The following is a 25,286-nucleotide window of genomic DNA, read 5'->3' on the forward strand; positions in this document are numbered from 1 at the left end:
AAAAGTGTTGTGGTAATGCTTAAAGAATGGTGAGCTATTAAGTTATTTAGCTTCCTTCTATATAGTATTTAGGCCATTTTGAGGTTGTATCTTTGATTTTTAAAGTCTGGTTATGGCAAACTCTCCCTTCCCTCTTTGTTGAAGGTGATGGAGAAGACAGCCGACCAGGGATGAGAGGTGGCCATCAGATGGTTATAGATGTTCAGACAGGTGAGTAGCTGTTACATTGCTTATTTAATCAGCCATTTTGCATATAAATATGCAAATATGTTTGGTTTTTTTTTTGGAGGCTGTCGTGGTTTAAACCCAGTCAGGTAACTTGTTCACTCACTCCCAGTGAGTGGTGCCGAGCTGACAACAATCAAGGTCCGTGTTCGTCTCCCCCCCTCCCTGCACCGGGGCTCTCCCCTTCCCCGCTCCCGGAGGAACGGGGAGGAGGATCGAGAGAGTGCAACTCCTACGGGTTGAGACAAGAACAGTCCAGCAACAAATCACCACCGCTACTATCAGCTAAAAACAATGATAAGGGAAAATAACAAGGGAAGAGAATACGATACCACCGGCCAAGAAAACGAGTTCCACCCGGAAGCCCGTGTCCTTCCGGGTAACTCCCAGTTACCCCCCACCCCGGGCATGACGTGCTGTGGTATGGAATACCTCCCCGGCTAGCCCGGGTCAGGCGCCCCGTCTCTGCTTCCTCACAGCTTCCCCTCTTCCCTGGCAGAGCATGAGCCTCACAGAGTCCTTGGTCAGGGTAAACATCACTTAGCAACAACCGACAACATCGGCTTCACCAACGCTGTTCTCAAAACTAGAAGTCAAAACACAGCACTGCACCAGTTAACACAAAGGAAAAAACATGACTGCTACTGCTGAACCCAGGACAGAGGCTGTTTTAACTTCAAGTTCTGAGGAAAACCAAAAGGACTTTCTAATAACTGGATTAAATCCTCTGCTTTCCCTCTGGAGCGATACTCCAACTGCCATTCCCAGCCCCCTTCTTCTTATTAGTTCTCTGTTACACCTTAGTCATTGTCTTGACTTAACCAAGAAACCAAGAACAATTGGTTTTAATTTTCTGTCCCTCCTACCCTCTTTGAGCAGAAGCTTAAACAAGAGAAGAGGAAATAGGGACAATGATTTCCTTTATCTGCTACGTACCGTGCTCTCTGAAATAATGCTCAACAATAGATCCAATGTGTTGAAACATGCCTTGGAGTGGCTTTTAATTTCCACAGTGTGCAAGAAACACTGTGTTAAACAGAAGTTGTTAAACATTTTTCTACCAACCTGTTTCCTTATTATGTTAGAGAGTGGTTCAGACTCAGCCTGCAGAGAAAAAAAAGGGGGGTATGTGTAGCAGCTCCTGGGATTGATGTTCCCCGTAATTCCCTTTATCTTGCTATTATTTAATCAGATTTCTGTGGTATGTCTTAGAATCACAGAATGGTTTGGGTTTGAAAGGACCATAAGTTCACCCAGTTCCAAACCCCTGCCATGACCAGGGACACCTCACTCTAGACCATGTCACCCAAGGCTCTGTCCAACCTGGCCTTGAACAGTGCCAGGGATGAAGCATTTACCACTTCTCTGGGCACCCTGTGCCAGTGCCTCAGCACCGTCACAGTAAAGAACTTCTTCCTTGTATCTAACGTGAACTTCCCCTGTTTCAGTCTGAACCCATCACCCCTTGTCCTATCACTACAGTCCCTGATGAAGAGTCCCTCTCCAGCATCCTTGTAGCCCCCTTCACTCCTTACTAAACTAAGGAATGCATCTGCCTGCGTCTTTGCTAAGTAAATAACTGTATGAGTGAAAGGATTGTTCCCAGGGAAGACGAAACAAGATGAGGGAGTGAGCAGCAGGGAAGGGTATAGGGTGGCACTGAGAGAGTTGGCAACAAATTGCCGTGCCCGTATCTGCTGTGGTCATATGGATGGGGAGTGAAGCATGTGACGGGATCGTCCCTTCAGGAGTAATTTGCTAAGTCACAGTGACCAAGCAGAAAAGCAGCAGTAGCTGCAGTCCTTGGCTTTTACTCAGGGTGTAGTTACTGCTCTGGAGGAAGCACTTGAGGTATTTTGTCTGTGAAAGCAAGCTGGGTTTTTTTCCTCTCCTTTCGGTGGAAGAGGTTTGAGGCTCGTTAGAATTAACGGCTGCTGGAGCAGTGCTGGTGTTTGCCTACAAAGGAAGCTGGGAACGCTCCCTAGTGGCATCAGCGGATACAAGTACCCGGTGCCTGTTTGACAAGAAAAATTACACTTGTCAAGCTGGAAACGGTATAAACCTCCTGAAAACATGATAGTCATGGTAGTGTGAGGCTTCCTTTCCACTGCTGTTGGTTTAAGTCTTTGTTCAGTGTATTATCTCTGCCTTTGACTCCAGTTTTCACTCTGCTTTAACCAGGCAGTGAAAAGCATCAATATTTCTTGCACAGAACTGGCTGGAAAGCACCTACAGAAGTAGAGTCACGGTGAGGGAGAACTGAACCTCCTTCTGTTCCACCACTCCTTCCTTCCTGCAGCTCTAGCCAGTGGTCACTGAATGCCTTCAGGAGGGTTCTTTGTGGGTTGTATGGAAGTTGTTCTTAGTTTTACTTCCAGGCTCACTGAGGCTTGTAAAAGCCTTAATCTCAAAAACATTATCACTTTTGCCATTCAGTTTGGCTCATGACAGGCCCGGGGAAGTTCTTGGTGCTGTTCTTAAAAGTGGCTGTTGCTGATCACTTGACTTGAGTTTTCCTTTTGAACATAGGGAGTTTTTAATGAGACTGTGGGAATTCAGCCAGTTGTGTCAGGATGTGTTTTACAGACTGGAGCTGTGAAGCTGGTTAACCTGTAACAGATCTAATGTCAATGGAAAAAAGAGCAGTGGGGTACTTTATCCTTCAAAGACATCCTCCCTTCCTTACAGAATCACAGGAGGGTTTGGGTTGGAAGGGACCTTAAAGCTCAGCCAGTTCCAACCCCTGCCACGGGCAGGGACCCCTTCCACTAGAGCAGCTTGCTCCAAGTCCCTGTGTCCAACCTGGCCTTGAACACTTCCAGGGATGGGGCAGCCACAGCTTCTCTGGGCACCCTGTGCCAGCGCCTCAGCACCCTCACAGGCCTGTCACTACAGGCCCTTGTCCAAAGCCCCTCTTCAGTTTTCCTTCAGCCCCTTTAGGCACTGGAGCTGCTCTAAGGTCTCCCCTTCAGGAGCCTTCTCTTCTCCAGAGCAGAGCTGCTTCAGCCCTCGTAGCATCTCCATGGCCTCCTCTGCACTTGCTCCAACAGCTCCACGTCCCTCTTGTGCTGGAGGCCCCAGAGCTGGATCAGGACTGCAGGAGGTGGGGGTGAAGATACTGGCACCCACACACTTGAGTTGTTTCTTTCAACTCAGCAGAAGTCTTTGGTAACTGAACTAGAGAGCACTCCCTTTGTGCTTTGGGTTAGATCCTTCTCAAACATGAATATTTTCTTCTTCAGTTGCTTGGAAATGAAGTGGAACACCAAAATTATACATACAAGGAGGTTCTGAAATTTCATATCACACAGAATAGGTGTTGGAAGCAAATAGGATTCTCTGATGTGAAGACCTGCTGTCGCTATAACTGAACTATGAACAGCTTTGCTTTTTGATTAACCTCAAGGAAATATCAGTCAGTTATTACTGACTACAGGAATCTTAAGTTCATTTTGAACTTACTCAAAATGAATAAGTTGGGTGATGGTAGTGAGCCTGCTGGATGCACACGTGCCAGTGTTGGGATGAAGGATGCGTGTTGGTAGCAGTTGAGATAGATCTGAAGTTACTGATGGTGCGTTAAGTCACTGAGACTCTGTCTCTAGGTTTCATGTAGAATGTAGCTTAATTGCATCTAAACTGCCTTTTAGTATGTTTTGTCTTCCAGTTAGGGTAGGCTAAAGTAACTACAAGAGCAATTCTGGGATCTCTGCTGCCAAGTAGTAACTTGTGCTGTGGCTCGTTTCCATCCGATGTTTGCACCCTTAATGCCTGCTGCGACTGTCTTAAGTGTAGTCATCTTTGTGCTTTGGAAAACTCTTAAAGCCGTTTGGAATGAACGTATTGGGCATTTTGGGATCCAGAACTGTGAATGCAGCCTGGGATGTTTTTGTATTAAAGAAAAAGGAGGTAATGATACAGTGTCTTCCATGCTTTTAATCGTATTAACACTGAGACTGGAATGATGCTGATGGCATAATTTTGGGATGCTTATAAGGAAAAGCTTACCAAGAGGCATTCCTGGTTATAGCTGGAAACAACTGTTACGTACTTTAAAGCCTTAGCTGTAAATGAAAACAGAAGCTTTATGTTGTTTCTGCTTTTTTTTTCCTGCAAGGTGCATGTCTTTATGTGGTTGTTCATTTGGAAGGCTGGAGAGTTTTCTGCCCTTTTCTACAAGGAAAGGGAAGTATTTTCCTGGTCACAAACCATGGATTAAACCAAAAGTGAAACCAAGCCCAAACTACACAGGAACACACTGTGTTAAGTGTGCTGTCATGAAAACCTACACTGCTGTTTATGTAGGCTCTGGTGAAATACTCTGGCAGTAAATGTTGGCTTGTGTGGAATACTGTGTTCCCTGATGCATTAAGGCCTGATGCAGTTTTGGATGAGGATGCAGGCATCTAGTACTGGTACCTTGATTAATACCACTTTGATTGTGCCCTCTCAGACCTTTATAATTGAGATGCGCATGCATTTTGAAATACTAATGCTTATTCTGGAAGGAAGTGGGAATAGGGATTGCCAAATTCCAGTTCTAAGGAATAATGTCAGTACTTTAGAGGAACGTGTGTACTTTGTTGCAGAGATTTGTTTTTACAATTCCATAGTTAAGGTGGAATTGATCTTCTCTGCTCTTACAGGGCAGACATTTCTTCCTTATATCCAACATGAGCTTGCCCTGTTTCAGTTTGAACCCATAAATACCAGCTAAGCAACCAGGATGATTTTCTGTCTGCATTTCTCTTCTCTTTGGAAAGAGAAACATGTTTTGAAGGAAAACATTGGTGAAATGGTCTGTATTGATGCTACCTCTGTTCACCCACTGATGTGAAGCTCCTCTGTAATTTGGGTGTGCTTCATTTTGCTTTTCCTTTCACAGCAAGGAATTGTGCTTATTTCATTCTATTAGATAAGTGCCAACAGATCTAAGTTGGGAGCAGTGGGAGATGCAGAGCAGTGGGCACAGTGTGCCCACAGTATATGCCAGCAACACTGTGGAAATGACGAGCCTGGCTCATAAGCAGCATGGAAAGATGAAAGCAGCAGACATGAAGGATGCTGTTTTGCCTGAGGAAAAAACACTGTTATCCGTAAGATACTTAAAGACAGGACTTGTGTACAAGATGAAGAGATCTCTGAAACAAAACACAGATGGCTTCTGAGCTCTGAAACACAAACAGCTGCTGAATCCTGGAGGTTACTCAACTTCATGGTGCTCTCACATTTGAGAAGAGTGTATGCCTGAAAAAGCTCATATCCAGCCACCATCTACACTGAACTGTGGTGTGATACCTTAAGAACATTTAAGGTCTGGCTTTATAGTTGTGTTCTAAGTGCTCCTTACAAAGTGGCTGATGCTGCTTGCAGATAACTGAATCTGTGGTTACTACACGGGGAATTGATGTCCTTCTGCAGAAGGCTTTTGAGATCTCTTACACCTAGATAGTAGGACAATCCCACCCTAGAAGCGCACCTTATATTATAGAATCCCAGCCTGGTTTGTGTTGAGATGGATCTTAAAGCTCTTCCAGTTCCAACCGCTTACCACAGGCAGGGACAACTTCTACTAGAGGAGGTTGCTCCAAGCCCTGTCCAACCTGGCCTTGAAGCTTGGGCTGGTAGGAGACTGAAAGTGGGATGCAGTACCTTTGGGCAAGAGTGTGGGCTGGGGCCTGACTGCATGGAAAGAGGATTTGCAAGGTGGGAGATAGCTCCATGTGCATCAGCAGTGTCCTTGTAGCAATGAAGGCCAACCTCCTCCTAGGCTGCATTAGGAGGTTAAGAAGAGGGATTAACGTGGCTTCAAGTATGAGACAGAGGAACATTGGAGGGCTGTGCTCAGTTTGGACTCTCTGGTACGATAAAGATGGTGCCAGTCTGAAGGTGAGCCCAGTGAAGGGCCACCAGGGTAGGCAGGGGCTGGAGTGGAGATGTAATGTATGGAGAGATGCTGATGGAGGTGGTTTCGTTCAGTCTGTAAAAGAAAAGCCCTCCTCCTTGTACCCATGGGAGGAGCTCAGAGCTCTCTTCAATTAGGTGGTGGGAGAGCATGAAGAAGAATGGCTGGGCTCGTTTTGGGTGGTGAAGAGGGATAGGATGAAAGGCAATGGATTCCTTGCAGCAAGGAAATTCCACTTAGATATTAGGAAGAATAATCAGCCATTGGAGCAGGGATCCAGGGCCTGAAATATCCATCTTTGGAGATACTGAAAGTGTACCTGAATACTTTCCATGCACCCTCATCTGTTGCTGTAGTTTAGCTCTACTGTGGGGGGTCTGGGAGATGACTGATGGGCTGGGTGACTTGCAGAGGTGTTATAGTTCCTCATAGGCAAGGTTAAATACGTCACCAGGATTGGAATGTCTTCACTGTACCTACCTATTAGGAGGTAAAACCCAGGATGCTCAGTCATATCAAGCATCTCTTATCAGCCTGGCTTCAGCAGTTTGCTGTGGAACACCCATTAGGTGAGAGACATCCACTGAACCAGGATCCCACCATGTGGAAAAGCTGGAGTTCAAAGGAGTCAGAAAAGCTGACTTGGAGAACACGTGAACCTGGACTGAAACTACTCCAGGATTTTGGTATTTAACAGGGATTGGAGAAGGCTGCTTTGTGTTCTCTTCTGAAAAGTAGAAGTGAAGGAGAGGTTGACAGGAAATAGGTTAATTTTTGGGAACATAAGTTCTCTAATAATGTGAGGAATGCTCTTGCACCTTCTGGGCTTCTAGAGAGTAAGGGAAGAAAAGAATTCAGACATTATAGAGACATTTTAGGCTGAGCAAGCAGTTTAGAAATAGTCACAGAGCATCTTTAATTCAAAGTGTTGAATTTGTATTAAAAAATAAATGTAGAAGAGATAAGGTTAAGATGCTGGAGGAGGAATTGGAGTTCCTAAATGTAGCTGGTAAAAGCTGTGGGTAAATATAACCACTTTCATGTATTTCTTGTTGCCTTGCGGGTAGGATTGAAAATCTTTCTGCTCTGTCCCTAAAGCAGAATAGAGGTTTGCTTTAATAAAGGAGCATCTATATTGCTGCGTTAAATATCGCTGGGATACAAAGAAAGAATCCTTCCCTCTGCCAGAGCAAGATGCCCTGCTTGCATCTTCAGTTCCCCAGTGCTACTGAAGTAGAAATAGTTCTGTTGATGTGAGACCGTTGTGCTCTCCTCCTGCTGCCTCCTGTGGTCTCTTCCCTGCATCTTCTTTGGGTATTTGCTGGTATGTTGTTTAGGTGACAATGCCTGGGAGCACTGGGCATGCATTGTGGGTCTGTCTCATTGGATCTCTGCATGCAGGGTGAAAACCCTAGAATCATCATAGAATCCCAGACTGGTTTGTGTTGGAAGGGACCTTAAAGCTCCTCCAGTTCCAACCCCTGCCACGGGCAGGGACACCTTCCACTAGAGCAGCTTGCTCCAAGCCCCTGTGTCCAACCTGCCCTTGAACACTGCCAGGGATGGGGCAACCACAGCTTCTCTGGGCACCCTGTGCCAGCGCCTCAGCACCCTCACAGGGAAGAGCTTCTGCCTAAGAGCTCATCTCAGTCTCCCCTCTGGCAGGTTAAAGCCATTCCCCTTGGCCTGTCCCTATGGGCCCTTGGCCAAAGCCCCTCTCCAGGTTTCTTGTAGGCAAACCCTCCCCGTAAAACCTGAATTAGATAGAGCACAAGGTGTGATACTGGTTGGGGAGAGAAGTGAAGTTTGACTTCAAAATAAAACAAAAGCCCCCCAAACTCCAAAAGTCACCAAACTGTTTTCCTTATACTACAGGAGAACAGTTGCAAGTTTAAACCCTATGGAAAAAGATTGCCTTGACATGACCAAGAGATGCATTTGTGCACTAAGAAATGTGCATAAAAATAAGTATTTTGTTCTGTTACTGCATCATAAGAGTAAAAAATGAATCGTTCTGAGTCTGGGTCCTGATGGAGCTTGTCTTTCATCCGAGCTGCAGTTTTCCATCAGGCTGAAACCCAAGTTTGGCATGCTGTTCATGGCACTTGCGTTATCGGTGTTGCTGTCAGGCTCCAGGGATGCTCGCGGTTTACGCTCGCCGTAGGTTTGTGCTCCTCTTTCAGCACTTCCATGCTCTTGAATTCTGTCAGCTCCCTTTAGGTAACTTTCAAAACCGAGAGTTTTCATCAGATTCATTCAGGTTTGCTATTAAATTTCATGTGAGACAACAAAGCCTTCACAGGCAGGCATGAAGTTTGGCAAGGCCCCAGTAGGATACGTCGCTTAGTGCCAAATCCTTTCTTTTCCCCGGCTATCAATGAAGCTGTTGTGGTAATGTGGGTTTTGTGAGCTGTGAGAATTTATGTGCACAAAGGGACCTGCTCTTTGCAGGGAACACTGGGAGCCCTGAGTCCAGGAGGAAGGGTAATTAAAGTTAATGAACCAGGGTAACCTTTCCATGGTGATGACCACTATCCTGATGGTAGGTAAGGGTCAGGGACTATTCCCATTTTATACTCATGCTTCTAACTCTGCTCTTTAATTGGGGTTGGATTAAAAATTGGCTGTTACCTCCCAAATGGAAGCGGTTTGTGGATTTTAAAGGGAGTTTTTCAAAGCTCTACAAGTCTTCAGTGACTTGTTCTTGGACTTGGCTTTGTGTTGTGTTTAAAAGCAGTCTAAAAACCAAGTATTTTTAGCATTTGAGACCAGATAGTGATGTTTCTATAACGGGAGCAGCTTTAGTTATCTCTCCATGTCAGGACAGAGTCTCCTTCCTCAAATGCTTCCCGTGTTCAGATGCTTCATCTGGTTTTATCAGTGACTCTGAGAAGCCTTAGAACTTGCTGTGCACAGCACAGTTGTGGGTTTAAGGTGCCAGGCTCTGAAGATAGGCCTGACTTAAATCTCTTAACTGTTCTGCTTCCTTGCTTTTGTGGCATCAGGTAAGTTACTTTAGGCAAGGCATATGTTTCCCTTGAAGAGGACTTCATAGCTGAAGTGAGTTTTTCTTTCTGAGGGATGGACTAAACGGCAAAGCTTTGCTGCTGCTCTCTCTGAAGCGTTTCTGAGGTACAGATCTTGCACCAAACTGGGTGCAAGCTGAGATATCACTGATAGACTGCAATGCACAGCATCCAAAACGTTAACTATTGTTCTGTCTTGACTGTTAATCAGGAGGCTGTGGGTTTGATTGTAAATGTTGAAGCAGCAAATGACTCCTTGAGAATTGGCTGGCTATCAATCCCCACAACTTCCTTTACTAAACCAAACCAGATTTCTTTGTCCTGGTGAGTGGTTCCAGTCAAAGTAAGAATCAGTTTCAGTTTCTCTTCTGTTTGTGTTTAAACAGGCCAGTACCTCCCAAACACCTGGGACATCTTTTAACAATAAAATTAACACGTTCTTTCTTTTTGGTTCCAGAAACGGTCTATTTGTTTGGTGGCTGGGATGGAACTCAGGATCTGGCCGACTTCTGGGCATACAGTGTGAAGGAAAACCAGTGGACCTGTATATCCAGGGATACTGAGAAAGAGGTAAGTTCTGCCAGCATCCTGTTGTTAATATATGAATCATTGCACGGGAAAATGCTGTGCTTGAAGGGCTTGTATTGATGTGTAACACGCAGTGAGAGCCACAGAATACGGACCCTTCAGTTCTGAAGGCTTCTGAAATGCTGACATGGGGAAAATATGAATGTGAAGTGTTGAGATGGCTGGAAGGGGGAAGATTTATTCCTCAAGAGTAGGTTGGTTGGCCAAGAATCACTTCCCTGAGTAGAACATGAGGTAAATAATTTGATAGGGACTGAACACACAGACTTACTGATAAACATTTCAGACCTGATGCTGGTGTTGAGCTTCAGAAACAAATTGCTTATTTCTTTTCTTTAATTTTCTATCAAAAAGGAGGAGAAACGGACAACCAACAGCTGGAAGTCTCTAGAGTAGCTGCCAGAGGCCACACAATCCCAAGAGCTTTTGTGGTATTCATTTGAGCCATTTGCCTTGGCCTGTTTTGCTCAGTGTTTGACGTATGAGCCCTCTGAAATGAACGTAGCTTGGGTTAGAGGAGGTAACAAAAAGAAAGTCCAAGACCTTTTGCTTGTGTAATTCATTTTGCTGTACACAGTGAAATGTTAAAGTTCTGTGTAGTTATTGTGTTTGGGGTTCTTACTTCAAGTGCATAACTTCAGGAACTTCATGCAGCCTCTTCCTGAAGGTATGAAAAGTTGGAGATTCCACCACTCTGTGACAAATTCAGCACCTGATTTCCTCAACTACTTGAAAAGGCTAAAACCACCTTATTTCCCACTTGTATTTTTCCAGTTTCTTGTCACAACTGATTCATGAGCTTTTGTCCCAGGTTAAATAACACTTAAGTATTGCCATTTTTTCCTGGCAAAGGTGGTTAGAGGGTGTAATCAAGTAGGACACATAGCCTGAGCTGAAAAAGCCTCCCAGTAAGGCACTTCCTTTAGCCTTTAAACCTCTCTGTGTGTGTCATGCACTTACTGATTCTGACATCCTTTACAAAATGGGCAGTAACAAAACTGAACTGACATTCCAGTTTCCATCATAATAGAGCTGTATGAAGGTAAAATTGTCCTTATATTTCATACCTTTGTAAGTTGGTTTTAGTCTCATTTGAAGTTGTTTTTTTACTCTTAGTCCTTTCATCGTTGCTTGTGTCTACTTACAGAATCATAGAATGGTTTGGGTTGGAAGGGACCTTAAAGGTTATCCAGTTTCAATCCCTTCCCACAGGCAGGGACACCTTGTGTTTAATGATACAATGCTGAAGGTGGTTTTAGTCTTCAGGGCACCAGTCCTGTTGTGTTGCCCCTGTTTGCCTTGAGCCATGGCTTTTCCTGTTTTCCTCACTGTTTACTCAGCAGGTAACCTATTTTTAAGGTCAGGAGGGGGGTGTATGTGACAGAGTAGCAAGTGGAAATTGGGACTTATCCCTTTTCTCAACTGTATGGTAAACAGCTAGACCTTCCTTTCATTTGCCTCCCTCTATAAGGAGGTTGGGAAAGCAAAGAGCAGGTATAGAAAAGGTGGCACAACAAATTGTCTCTTCTTTTACTTCTTGCTCTGTAGCCCCTTAATGTGTACATTTGTCTGGCTCAGGACACAGTGAAATAGGGCCTGCTGTCAAAGAGGAGTTACCACGTTTCCTTCCCACACAAACCACTGTGGGTAGTTCTAGTGTTTAAGGGATTGAGTCCCTTTCTTGCTGGGATCCTGACACATCCAGTTGGGCTTCCGTAAAGCTTGGGAGACCTGGCTGGGATGCAAGGCATCAGCAGTGCCAGCAGCAGGGTATGTTTGCTCTTGGAGTTCTTCCTGTCTGGCTTTAGCAGGGTAACACTGGGATGGGAGAAAGGAGTATGTGAAGGAGGGCTGCAGTAGAAGAGTTGGGTTGTTACAATGAAGTGGCAATACAGTGATTTTGGAGGAAAAAAAATACAGGGTGCAATGGAAGGTCAGGAAATGACAATGAGAAATGGGAAGAGCTTTGAGCTGAGAAGAAGCGAGATAGGGGAATAGGAAAAAATAGGGAGAATGAGTTGCATGTATGGGCGGTTTTGAAGTAGGGACCTACTTAGTGGAGAAAAGTGCAAAGAAACGTGTGTGGCTTTGGAAATGGAGACCTAGGAGGACTTTCTGCATGGATGTAGTCTGCAGTGGAGTTCACAAGGAGAAGGGTGGTGGTGACTGAAGGGGGGACCTGATGGCTCCCTCCAACTGCTTGACAGGAGGATGGAGCCAGGAGGGGCTGGGCTCTGCTCCCAAGGAACAAGGGATGGGACAAGAGGAAACGGCCTCAAGCTGCACCAGGGCAGGTTTAGATGGAGCTGAGGAACAATTCCTGCCCCAGAGGGTGCTCAGGCATTGGAACAGGCTGCCCAGGGCAGGGCTGCAGTCACCGTCCCTGCAAGGGTTCACACAGCGTGGAGACGAGGCCTCAGTGCCGTGGGTTAGTGGTGGCCTTGGCAGTGCTAGGAATGATTGGACTTAATGATCCAAAAGGTCTTTTCCAACCTGTTTGATTCTATGGTTCGATGATTCTGTACTTGCAAACCAGCAAGTGGTTTTTTTCCCCTCTTTCTAAAGAGGTCTGGATAAAACCTGATTTAGAAATGGAAAAGGTCAATCTCAAACATTGAGAAGTAAATTCAAAAACAAAGACTCCAGATGTTTCTCTAATGGGGACATCGACTGCTCACAAACAATTTGCTAAAAGGAAATATCTGTTGACATGGAATTTGAAAAACTATTCAGAGTGGATTCCAGTAGAACTTTGTCTTGTTTTTGTGTTTTCTTGTGCTGGTTCTGCTTCTGGCTCTTTGGTTCTAATCCATCCGTGGCTGTCGTTCAGTCAGCCACTCAATCAAGCTTGGACAAGAGCAGGATATGGGGAAAGTTGCATTTTACCCAGTGTTTTCATGGAGGTAACACACAGCAATGCTTTTGGGATAAAGGTGCTGGGAGCTTCTGTTGCAATGTGTTATGAGAAGCTTGTGTGACCTTTTCAACAACCTCTGCTGCTGTTGTTGTTCTGAATTTGCCAGCGAACTGGAGAAATGGCTCTTTGTTTCTTGGAGTTAACAGTTAGACTACCAAAGCTTATTCTCCAGAGCTGTTTTATGTGGGGAACAGATGCTCCCAGCACTGTTGGAGTAGCTGATAACTTACGAGTCTTCAGGGGGTGTAGAGGACTTGCTTGCGGTGGTGGGCTGAACCTCCAGTGTACGTACCGTAAAGGACAAAGAGACCTGAATGAGAACTTCCTACCATCCCTTCAGCGTGTGGATCTGGCAAAGCTCCTCCAGTCACGGTCAAATCCTCCTTCTTCTCCAAGCTTGCATCTTTCTAAGGAGCTACACTATGGAGCAGCTCGTGACCTTTCAGCTGGACCCACAACTTCGCCCTCTGTGGGGTTCTCAAGTATGCAACAGCCCTGTGGATCAGTTGGCATGAGGCACAGCCAAAGCTTGTTTAGTCTAAGAGCCTTTAAGGGTTTTTACCCTGAAGCAAGTGGAATGTTCTGACAAATGCTGTTGTGTCCAGAGTTTGTTAGTGGTGGTAGATCAGGATTTGGGAATAAATAGTTTTTGAGAAAACAAACCTTGTCATTCCTTGGGCATTTTGATCCCAGGCCAGTGGGATAGAAAATAGAGAAACTTAATGTATGTGTTTTGCTGTCTTAACGTTTTGAGTTCCCAAGCAGCAGTGTCCTGTCTTGAAGGCTAATTTAGTGAAATTCATAGAATCGTGGAATGGTTTGGGTTGGGAAGGACCTTAAGATTGTCCAGTTCCAACACCCTACCATGGGCAGGGAAGCCTCACCCTAGACGATGTAACCCAAGGCCCTGTCCAACCTGGCCTTGAATTCTGCAAGGGATGGAGCATTCACCACTTCCCTGGGCAACCCATTCCAGTGCCTCAGCACCCTCACAGTAAAGAACTTCTTCCTTATATCTAACCTGAACTTCCCCTGTTTCAGTTTGAACCCATCACCCCTTGTCCTATCACTACAGTCTCTAATGAAGAGCCTCTCTCCAGCATCCTTGTTAGCCCCCTTCAGACACTGGAAGCCGCTCTGAGCTCTCAACACAGCTTCTCTTCTGCAGGCTGAACAGCCCCAACTATTCAGTGCAGGAGGACAGTTGGAGTGAACTGTTGGAAAGACTTTGCTTGGTGTAAATTGATAGTTATGTGCGCTTAAAAATAGGATTAAAATGCTGAGAGATGTTGAGGCCTCTGGAGAGTTGATAAATGAGAATAAAGCAACGTAGCAGTTGGCATATTTTGTATGTCACTGGTATTCCTGTAGCTTGTCTCAGTATCCCCTAGAGACATGAAGAGAGATACAGGATCTCCCTTCAAACAGTGTGTTACTGCACAATTGGTGTCTTCTGGGGTGTGTGTTTGTGGTATGTTGACTCATCTTTATTCTGGCTTTTCTAGAGGAAAGCCCTGCTCACAAACCAGCTCCTTAAAGGATATGGAAACTGTGTAAGTGGGTTAGGTTCAGGTGACACTCTTTCTTCAGAACTCTTCAAGTGTTTCATGCCAAAGGTAGAAGTGAAGGTCTTGTCACGGTTAACTGCTTGAGAGGAGAAATCATTCCTCACAATGAAGTGTAGGTCAACAAGTACCTCCTGTTCAGCGGGCTCAAAACGATGCAGAGAATTGGTGTGTTGTAAGGTGGCAGCTTGCTGCCAGCACCGAGTGCTTTTCCAGGGTGCTGAAAGTAAAAGCTGTCAAGTGTAGAAAGATCTCATAAGAGTGAAAGCCAGGGTGAATTTCACCTGCTATTGTGTTTCCAGTTACATTTTCTATGGTGTCTGCATGCATCTCTTTACATTTGTTGACAGGGATGAGTTTACCCAAAGCTTCCAATGTCACATTACCACTTGATGCATCTGTAAGCATTTGTGACACCTATGACTGAGGTTTCTCTTGGTGTCATGCAGAAATATGTGAGCTTCTCTATGTAAAGCTTTTTCCCTGTGCTGTTTGAAGTGTAGGAACTGAACTAGTCTCAAATATTGACTCCTTCCCACAGATGGTGGTAGAGTTTGGAAGACGCTTGAAGTAACTTGAGTGATTTCTTTCGTTTCCAATACTGTCATGTTTATGGACTCGAGATCTAATACACTGCATGTGCCATGTCCTACTTGTGAGTAGTTCCAGTTGTACGGATGCTCGGTTGTATGAGATGCCTGGTGCCGCAAAAGCGCACAGGGAGAAAGCAGCTGTCCCAAAATGCCTACGAGAGAAACTTGGATACTGCAGATACACGTCGGAGCCAACTTCCTAAATAGCATAAATGCCTACAAAAGCAGGAGCATAGGAGGCAGGTGCTGAAGGGAACCAAATGAAAAGTACTCCAGGCTGATCCTCAGTATCACATGCTAATGTTTTATTTTCCTTCTTCCTTAGTGGCATAAGGGGTTTCAGCTGTTCCAGCCAGTATCCTTTCTCCAAAAGGTTAGAGACACACTTGAGATGCCTGACGGACTTCTCCAGTGATTTCCACATAGGCAGCCTACACCAAGAAGACCTCGTTGAGGGAGGAGTATCTCTATTGTTACTATCATTATCATCATCATTATTATTGATAACAGTAATATAAACATTTTTGGGAAGGTTTTCAGCTTTTAAAGATAACTGTTTGTTTATGCTACTTTGTGTGCCTGAGGAGCTCTGTCCCTTCCTTTACTTACCCTTTTCAACTTGTTCTTAAAGAAAAGATCATCCCTATTTGCAAACAGCTCTGGGTCGTTAGTTACTCAGTACCGTCACTAGTGCCTGTAGTTCTTGCTTCCAACTTAACAGAAGGCACAGAAAAGCAGCCAAACTTCAATTATTTCTAGCACCAGATGTTTCAGTGTGTGGAGGTCCCTTCACACATTGGTAGTGAATTTGATCTTAGAGAGAAGGGAGTGCTTAAATAAACACATTATGTTCTGAAGGCAGTCCTGGAGGTTGTATGTGCCAGTCTATAGTTTAGATGTGGATTTCCAAACTATCTTAAAGCCTTCAGATGCAAAGGGTGCAGCTTCTAAACTACTTTTACCCCTTGAAGTAATGTGTCAAGCATAGATGATTTGTGGTGTTGGGTGCTGATAGAAATCACCGCTTCAGCTCAGGCTTATGATGAGTTTACTGCTCTGATCCTCATCTGGAATGCAGCTTTATTTTACTTATATGGCTTTCTTAGGAAGTTATTGCATCATCCAGTTCCCTGTAAATTGCAGATGAGGCAGTGTACAGAGACACGCTGGAGTGGTTGTGAATGCATCCCAGGGAAGATGACACATTATTCAAATGCTCAAAGCATTATGGAGGTTTTCAGGTAAGGATTCAGTGAAGCAATGGATATCGGTATAGGGAGTGCTGATTTATATCCTTTTGGGTCTTAAAGACAAATACGTACCTGTAAGGGAAAGGCCAGCTGGAATCCCAGGAACTCTGCGTTTCCACTGAATGGATAGAGAAAAAGGATTTAAAGAAACATGGGAGTATATGGGGTAGAAGGAAAGATTATTCTCATGTAATCCAGGTGAAAGTAGCTTCACACAAGGGCCTGTAGGGACAGGCCAAGGGGAATGGCTTGAACCTGCCAGAGGGGAGACTGAGCTGAGCTCTTAGGCAGAAGCTCTTCCCTGTGAGGGTGCTGAGGCGCTGGCCCAGGGTGCCCAGAGAAGCTGTGGCTGCCCCATCCCTGGCAGTGTTCAAGGCCAGGTTGGACACAGGGGCTTGGAGCAAGCTGCTCTAGTGGAAGGGGTCCCTGCCTGTGGCAGGGGTTGGAACTGGATGAGCTTTAAGGTTCATTCCAATCCATTCCATGATTCACACATGAGTCAGCTCTGCCTTGGGAGCAGAGTAGTCTCTTATTTCAGCTTGACTGTGAAAGACTTGTGTTACATTAACACTCCTTAAGCTGTACAAATACAGAAATCCCTAAAGAAATATCAGTTATCCCAGTACGGTAGCGTAGGGGAAGCATTCTCAAGTAGTACCATAGATAAACCCTTTAGCTAACTTCTCTGGATAATTACGTGCTTGAAAATGTAGTAGGTTTTGTGGACCTTGCTACTGATGGTTTATTTCTACCAATGGGTTTTGGACATATAAGGGCTTAACCTTTCTGGACTGTTTTGAGAGCATGTACTGCCAGAACCGGTTAGTGCATTGATAACATCAAGTTTTCAGACCTGAAAGAGCTTCATATGCTTAATAGCACTTAATCTATGAATTTTCTAGGGCATGTATGTGATGGGGATTTTACTGATACTGGGCTTCAGGAACCATTGGCTTCTAGGACTTGCACTGCCCTGTGCATGCTTTGTTTTTAGTGCTCTGTCTTTATAACCTCCCCCACGTGATTGCTGCCGTATGTTATGCTTGTTGTCGAATCCCAGACTGGTTTGCGTTGGAAGGGACCTTAAAGCTCATCCAGCTCCAACCCCTGCCACGGCAGGGACACCTTCCACTAGAGCAGCTTGCTCCAAGCCCCTGTGTCCAACCTGGCCTTGAACACTGCCAGGGATAGGGCAGCCACAGCTTCTCTGGGCACCCTGTGCCAGTGCCTCAGCACCCTCACAGGGAAGAGCTTCTGCCTAAGAGCTCATCTCAGTCTCCCCTCTGGCAGGTTAAAGCCATTCCCCCTTGTTCTATCTCTTGTTGTCCTCCTGTTACATAGAATCGTTAAGGTTGGAAAGGACCTTAAGATCATCTAGTTCCACCCCCCCCTGCTGTGGGCAGGGACACCTCACACTAAACCACATCACCCAAGGCCTCATCCAGCCTGGTCTTGAACACTGCCAGGGATGGAGCATTCACAGCCTCCCTGGGCAACCCATTCCAGTGCCTCACCACCCTAACAGGAAAGAATTTCCTCCTTAGATCCAACCTAAACTTCCCCTGTTTAAGTTTTAACCCGTTACCCCTTGTCCTGTCACTACAGTCCCTAATGAAGAGTCCCTCCCCAGCATCCCTATAGGCCCCCTTCAGATACTGGAAGCTGCTCTGAGGTCTCCACGCAGCCTTCTCTTCTCCAGGCTGAACAGCCCCAACTTCCTCAGCCTGTCTTCATACAGGAGGTGCTCCAGCCCCTGATCATCCTCGTGGCCTCCTCTGGACTTGTTCCAACAGTTCCATGTCCTTTTTATGTTGAGAACACCAGAACTGCACACAATGCTCCAGGTGAGGTCTCACGAGAGCAGAGTAGAGGGGCAGGATCACCTCAGAAGATCACACGGAAGAGAAAGGTTAAGCATGGTGCTTCCCACACCTCCAGTGAGCATACTTGCACTGTTTCTTGGCTGATTGTCCTCTCTGTAGATCATTGCAGTACTGAAGCTGCCTTGTTTCTGCAACTGTGCCACAGCAGAGACGAGCCATGTGCTGCACTTGCAGTCGTAATAGATGTGGTTCCTGGAGCTGGATAACTAAATGTTGTTCTCTGAGAAGCTGAAAGGTGAGAAACAAATCTCAGAAGACACAACTTTCATTACCTGCCTCTTAGTTCAAAAGAAGGGAGGGCAGTGTCCACAGCTGTGTTTTTTTGATGCCCAAACCACTCTATTCTGATGTTTTCCTCTTGCCATGTTGCTGTAACAGCTAACAGAGGAAGCCTGCAGTAAACTTAGTGTCTGTATCCCTGAGGTGGCAATCCCATAGCCATGCCTTAGCCCAAGGGGACAAATTATACAGCCACTTGTATGATTTTCCAGCACTTCTGGGTACAAACTACCCCTGTCACTTGTTGAAGACTGTTTTCCTTTTCTCAGAGACAGCCTGTGGCTCTCAAGGCATTTAGACGTCTAATGTCATGTTTATCTATCACCAGCTTTTCATGGACAGTTAATACAAGGAAAAGAAATCCCCTTTCCAACATTTTGGCCTTGCTGCATCCCCATCTTTGTGGCTGAACAGTTTATAAATGACTAGTTGAAATGTCTTTTTTAGCCTGTTGATCTGAAGCTAAGCCCAAGAGTTTGCATTTATGGAAAAATCTCTTCTTGGCTGGCCCTTTGCTAGTCATTGTTCCTGGTAATGAGAGGACAGGGTGAACTTCTGATGCTTGCAGAAATGACCTCATTCAACATCCTGCAATTGTTAATGGGGTTAGTTAAATTCAGCACATGAGGCATGTTGTCCTCAGGGCCCGTCTCTGGGAGCTGCTGAAAGCTCTGGTTCTGTGGTGGGTCGTCTGTTGTATGTCATCAGTGGTACTGAAAGCAGAGCTGAGCAGCTGATGTGTGACAAAGCAACAATTTGCTTGTGAAATGTAAGCAGCTATGGGTTTAGTCACATTTCATCCCTGGGTTTGCAGGTACATCGTGGCTTTTGGTGGAAATAGCACAGTATTGATGTCCTTTCGCTGTGAGGTTGTCCTGTAGTAGGGTATTACTTCAGTGCTTCTCTTGGTTGCACTTATAAATGAATCACATAGTCTGGATAACTAGTTTTGGACTGCAGACTAAAGCCTGAGCCATGTTTTCGTACATGTTCCTGCAGCCTTCTTCACATAGGTGAAAGAATTATTTGCACACGTGAAGCTCTGGGAGGTTTTTTCCCTTTTCCACTATTCCACCTGCTTGCTTAGACATTCTGTTGGTCACAGGATGCCTTGGTTTATTTACTGCAACATGAGACCCACAGTGTTACGCATTGCTGGGAGGCCTTGCTGATACCTTGGTGTGAGAGCACATAGCTCAGAAATGACCCAGGAACATGGCTCCCTGTGCTGGCAGCAGCACAGGCATCCGTTGCCAAAGTTGTTTCTGCACTGTGGGTAAACTGATGCACCACAGCTGTCAAAAGCAGAGTATTGGTGCTTTAGGAAGTTCATGAGTCAAAGCATAGGGTATGCTTTATTTCTTTGCAGGCATGTTCATGAGGGTTCATCAGAACCCAGCTGATGATCTGCTGGGTCATTCCTTTATGAAAATACTCTGGGATTAGTTGTTGTTGCAGGCAGGTCTGCAGGGAGACTCATTTTTTACAGGTTAGCTCATGGGAATAGAGCATTAAAAGCAATAGAGCGTGAAGCATCTCTTCTTTTTCATAGCAGTGCTCATGTGCTGCACTGAGTCTGTGCTGTGATGAAACTGCACTGGTCCCTCTCGCAGCAGCTCTGCTCTGGAGCCAGGCTGAGAGAGCTGGGCTGCATCAGCCTGGAGAAGAGAAGGCTCCTGAAAGGGAGACCTTAGAGCAGCTCCAGTGCCTAAAGGGGCTGCAGGAAAGCTGGAGAGGGGCTTTGGCCAAGGGCCTGTAGGGCCAGGCCAAGGGGAATGGCTTTAACCTGCCAGAGGGGAGACTGAGCTGAGCTCTTAGGCAGAAGCTCTTCCCTGTGAGGGTGCTGAGGCGCTGGCCCAGGGTGCCCAGAGAAGCTGTGGCTGCCCCATCCCTGGCAGTGTTCAAGGCCAGGTTGGACACAGGGGCTTGGAGCAAGCTGCTCTAGTGGAAGGTGTCCCTGCCCGTGGCAGGGGTTGGAGCTGGAGGAGCTTTAAGGTCCCTTCCAACACAAACCATTCTGGGATCCCTGAAGGATTGAGCAAGCCATAAGTTAAGTCTTAGGTAGGACTAGAGGGGATGGCCCTTCATGGACCATTAAATCCAGTCCATTCCTATCATAAGGATCATGTTGCTTGATCTCTGAGCTGAATCAATTGACTTACAAGCTCATCGAACTGTCTTTCAGAGATAGAACACTGGGGTATTTACTTTTTCCTTCCAGTCTAAGCAGGGAAAATCTCTCTGTGGAAGGTTCACCTGGAGGCCAGGAAGTATCAACAGCGAGGAACTGGGCCTATCCCAAATGCGTGCGGGCTTTTAGGAAGGAGGAGAAGCGGCTCTTCATCCTGTTTGGTTTATTTGTGTTTTCCCACCTTCGAGAGAACTGTGTGCTAAAACCCACCTCTGACTTTAATCTGCTCCATCATGTCTGAGTCAGATGCCCAGAAAATACTTTGCAACTAAATCTATCTGGTTGTGTTGCTATAGGAGGATGCTCGTAAGCAGATTAGCCATAGCTCAAATACCGTGTCAGCTGCCTGACCGGAGGCTGCCTTCCTTGTCTTAGGGGTGGCTACACTTAGAATCATAGAATTATAGAACAGAATGGGTTGGAAAGGACCTTAAGATCATCCAGGTCCAACCCCCTGCCATGGGCAGGGCCACCTCCCACTAAACCATGTCACCCATGGCTCTGTGGCTCTGTCCAACCTGGCCAGGGATGGAGCATAACTTACTCAGAGTTACCTATTTGCAAATACTTGTTAGAAGCTTTCTGATATCCAAAAGTAATACTTGCTGTAAGACATTTAAGTGTTCTGTGTGACAAATGCTGTAGACCCATGGCATTCCAGTACTGGTCCTGGCGGGGGGGTGGTGGGATTTAAGCATGGCGATTCTTAGCCAGGTTCTGATCTGTTTAATAGGCTTCCCAAAATGGTTATTGTCAAAATGTATTAACTTGTATATTCTCAAAGAATATTCTTTATAGCTGGTACAGCTGTAAAGGTACGTTGGAATAGCTGTTATCTTTCATGGAGATTAGCAGGAATATCTTACAGTGGAAATCTGTGGCTGCTGACGTGGTGTAGCTGAGAGCTTCGTGTGCTGCTGCTTTAAGCTTTTACTTAAGGCAGACTTGCAGAGTAATTGAATGAATGCAGTGTACATTCATCACCCAGAATGTTTCTTGGAGCTAGGCTTCCATCCTGTGTTCCTAGAAACATCTGAGAGCCCGGTTTAATCCTTTGCTGCATGTACCCTCTGTGACATTTAAAGGTTTTTAAGTCTGTTGCTAGAGTTGTCAGTTCATGGTCATCCAATGACATGCACTGCAGTCACCCAGAGAAGTTGTGGGGCCCTGGCAGTGTTCAAGGCCAGGTTGGACACAGGGGCTTGGAGCAAGCTGCTCTAGTGGAAGGTGTCCCTGCCCGTGGCAGGGGTTGGAACTGGATGAGCTTTAAGGCCCGTTCCAACCCAAACCAGTCTGGGATTCTGCGATTCCTACCATCATGGAGACCCTCTTTATGGGAGGGTCTTGCACACTTAAACCCTCGTAGACAGCACACATCCCATGCTGTGTGCCTTGCCAGGCTGCTTTGACCACAAGCATGGTCGTGATGCTCCTGTTGTGTGACCTGCTTCCTCCTGTGCCTTGATGCTCCTGGCACATGGTCAAGGATTGCACAGGCATTAGAGCAATACATCAGCCATGTGCTGTGCGGTTTGGGCTGCTGGGCAACACAAATGTCCTGTGCTACCCTAAAACCCAAGAGATTCAATTATTTTATTAGGTTTCTGGTTGGGAAACTTAAAATGCCTTCAGCGAGGAATTTGTCTGCGATGCAAGTGTGTTGTGTGTGGTTATAGTAGTTTCTGTTGCTGAATTTACTACACATGCAGAGTAAAGCAAATCGTTTTGAGCCACAGCTTCCATGAAGCATTTTGGGAAGACTCATTAGCTAAGCCTGGCATTGATAAAGCACTAACGAGCTCTCATCGTAAAAAAACATATAGACTTGAATGAGCCCCAAGAATAATCTACATTTCCTTTCATTCCCAACATTAGGAAGAACTTTCCCTTTTTTTTTTCTGGGGATGGGGGTGGGGTGGAGGAGGAAATGAATTCTCCTCTGGAACTGGGAAATGAGAGCAATTAATCTCTGCAGTTGTGTGTAGGCAGGAGGGACTATTTGTTGCCTGACAGCCTGCTCTCAGCACTGAAAACAAAGTAGGTTGTTTATGCCTTTTTATGTCCTTGTCCTAGTTTGCTTTAGGACAAGAGCATTTACCTCACGGTGCTTATTTTTGAACTTTATACTGGAGGCACTATTCACATTCCATTCAGTCTTTTACAGCACCAAGAAGGGAGAATTAGTCAGCTGTCCTTTGTTTTTATTTCCCTGGCTCTTGAACAGGCTCCAGGCTTGCTCCTGAGGTTTTTCATCTGGATCAGTGTGAATAAAACAGATCAGCTTGCAACTGAAACCCCTTTATCTGCAAAAGGTTATGATAACCACAAGAAGCCAAGCTCCCCTAGGTTTTGTTTGGGGAGGTGGGATGGGAAGTGGAACTGGCTTCCTGTGGTCCTGTTCCTATTAAATCAAGTTTATAGGTTCAAACTGAAACAGGGGAAGTTCAGGTTAGATATAATGAAGGAGTTCTTTCCTGTGAGGGTGCTTAGGCACTGGAATGGGTTGCCCAGAGAAGTGGGGAATGCTCCATCCCTGTTGGTGTTCAAGGCCAGGTTGGACAGAACCTTGGGTGCCATGGTTTAGTGTGAGGCATCCCCGCCTATGGCAGGGGGTTGGACTTGGATGATCTTAAGGTCCTTTCCAACCCAAACCATTCCATGATTATAGGACATTTATAGAAGAAAATTGAAACAAAAAACGGAAGCTATCATGTCTGTGCCTTAGTGGATGCCAGGATGCTGTTGCTAAGATGATACATGCCGATTCTGGCATCAGTAGTTATGTTGAGCAGACCCTCCCTTAAGGAGCTGAGTCCCAATCCTTTCCCTCCTGTATAGGAACAAATCAATTATTCCATGGAGGCCGTGTTGTCTCTCGGTGCCGTTGTGTTGCCTTTTGAAAACGTTTTGTAAGTTAGTCCTTAAGTGGGATAATTGCTTTCAGCATTTGCAAGTTAAATGAAGAAAGCTCTAATTAGATTTGATAAAGTGGCTTAGCATGGGGAGAAGGCTTTTCATAAACCATAGTGTGCATTCACTTGGCGTTGTACAATTGAATCTCGTGTAGCATTGATGGAACCAAAAAATCCTGTTTGGCCATGGTTGCTCCTCGGTGATTAAAGGCTTGGAAGCCTGTTGTATGTACTCCTAGTTGTAGATACTCTCTTCCTTTCTCTTATTATCCCATCCTCATCAGGGCATTTATCTCTATTTTAGAGATTGGAGGAGTTGCATCAAGACCAACCTTTTTGAGGACGGATATTAGAGCAGGGTGCCGATTGTAACGCTGGAAAACAGGGCCATGGCACATAGTGTTTAGTCTGTTGTGGGCATTATTATGCTGTGCTAATTGTACAGTGGTGCTGGGTGGCAGAGAGCCATTTTGTTCAGGTTAGTTGTAGCTCCGTGTGGGCACTTATTGAGTTCCCCAGAAACTGAACAGTGCCCATGCTTAGTAATGTTTGGTATTGTTTGGTGTCCTGTGGGTTAGAAATGTGATATGCTAATGCTTTACTATAGCCATCACAGCCTTGGCAGAAGCACAGGGACTGGCCAAAGCAGCGTAGCACATTGCTTGCTATCTGAATAAGAACTTAGCTTGGTCACAAGCTTCTTTCACGTGTGGTTGCTGCACTGTGTGTGCCAGGAGCTTCCTGATGAGAATTGGAAAGAGTCCCCAAAGCTGGTGTTTGTTCAGGTCACTCAGGCTGTTGCTTGACGTGACTTACTACAGTCTGTTTTCACAGAATCATTGGGGTTGGAAGGGACCTCTGGACATCATCCAAGCCAACCCCCTGTGAAGGCAGGGCCACCCAGAGCAGGTTACACAGGAGCGGATCCGTGGTGTGGGGTTTGAATGTTTCCAGAGAGGGGAAACTCCACAACCCCTCTGGGCAGCCTGTTCCAATGCTCTAATGTAGAGAAGTTCACCTCATGTTGAGGTGAAGCTTGCATTTAAGTTTATGGCCATTGCTCCTCATTCTGTTGCTGGGCACCACTGGGAAGTGTCTGGCACCATCCTCCTGGCACCTGCCTTTGAGCTATTGATCTGTATTGATGAGATCCCCTCTTAGGCTGTTCTCCTCTGGACTAAACAGGCCTAGCTCCCTCAATCTCTCATCATAAGAAAGATACTTCAGGCCCCTGATCCTCCTTGTGGCTTCTGCTGGACTGTTTCTAGTAGCTCCTTGTCTTGTACTGAGGAGACTGGTTTTAACCAAGAACGCTGTTTGGCAAGCAATACCTCTACCAAAACCGTCAAAGGCTTCTTGGTGCTTCATCTGCCAAACTGCAGATCCCACATGCAAATAACTTTGAATGGTTTGAATGAAAGTTTGATGATATTACCTCTAAAGACAAGTACTTAATGAGGAGTCGTGTTGCTTTGTGGAGAGTTCAGATAACCACAGAGGCAGATTAAGTGGGAACTGGTCAAAACTGTTACTTGTCTTCTGTTCTGCTTGAGAAGGCTCGGGCTTGTTTAATCTTCTCTTGTGGTTATCAGTGTGCAGGTAAAATTGTCATTAGCTGCAGATATGCTTGGGAATGGCAGCTGGCATATTTAGAGGAGCAGCAAGTAAATATGTTTGGTGCGTCTGTAATTCATCTTTGGTGATAAGGGCCAAATTTGAATATGGGTATAGAGATCTTTAGTAAGATCCACTTACCTTGGGACATTAACTCCTGCTTTGTGAACCAGCCTATATCCTGGCAAGAGGGGGCAGAAGGGTGTTCTGCTCTCTAACCATGTGTGGTCTCTTCAGCTGTGGAGTTGAACTGAGTCATGTCTATCATACAGACTCAGTGGGATTGAAGAGTGTGCTGCTGTGACAAAGGAAGCCGACAGGATGCTGGAGAACATCAA

At 45.7% G+C, this 25,286-nt stretch overlaps 1 protein-coding gene across 2 annotated transcripts in view; it reads left to right on the forward strand.

Moving 5' to 3' along the window:
- MKLN1 (muskelin 1) overlaps window positions 1-25,286 on the forward strand; it is a 110,450-nt gene that overhangs the window by 48,549 nt on the left and 36,615 nt on the right. For both annotated transcript variants that reach the window (XM_057425542.1, XM_057425543.1), the window contains exons 8-9: window positions 145-210; window positions 9,614-9,726. In XM_057425542.1, coding sequence (XP_057281525.1) covers window positions 145-210; window positions 9,614-9,726 — 179 coding nt within the window. The remainder of the gene's footprint in view (window positions 1-144; window positions 211-9,613; window positions 9,727-25,286) is intronic.

The sequence above is a fragment of the Pezoporus wallicus genome, unplaced genomic scaffold (genome assembly GCF_028554395.1).
Source record: "Pezoporus wallicus isolate ANWC-B61680 ecotype Strahan unplaced genomic scaffold, APGP_CSIRO_Pwel_v1 contig_4722, whole genome shotgun sequence".
Classification (NCBI taxonomy): domain Eukaryota; kingdom Metazoa; phylum Chordata; class Aves; order Psittaciformes; family Psittacidae; genus Pezoporus; species Pezoporus wallicus.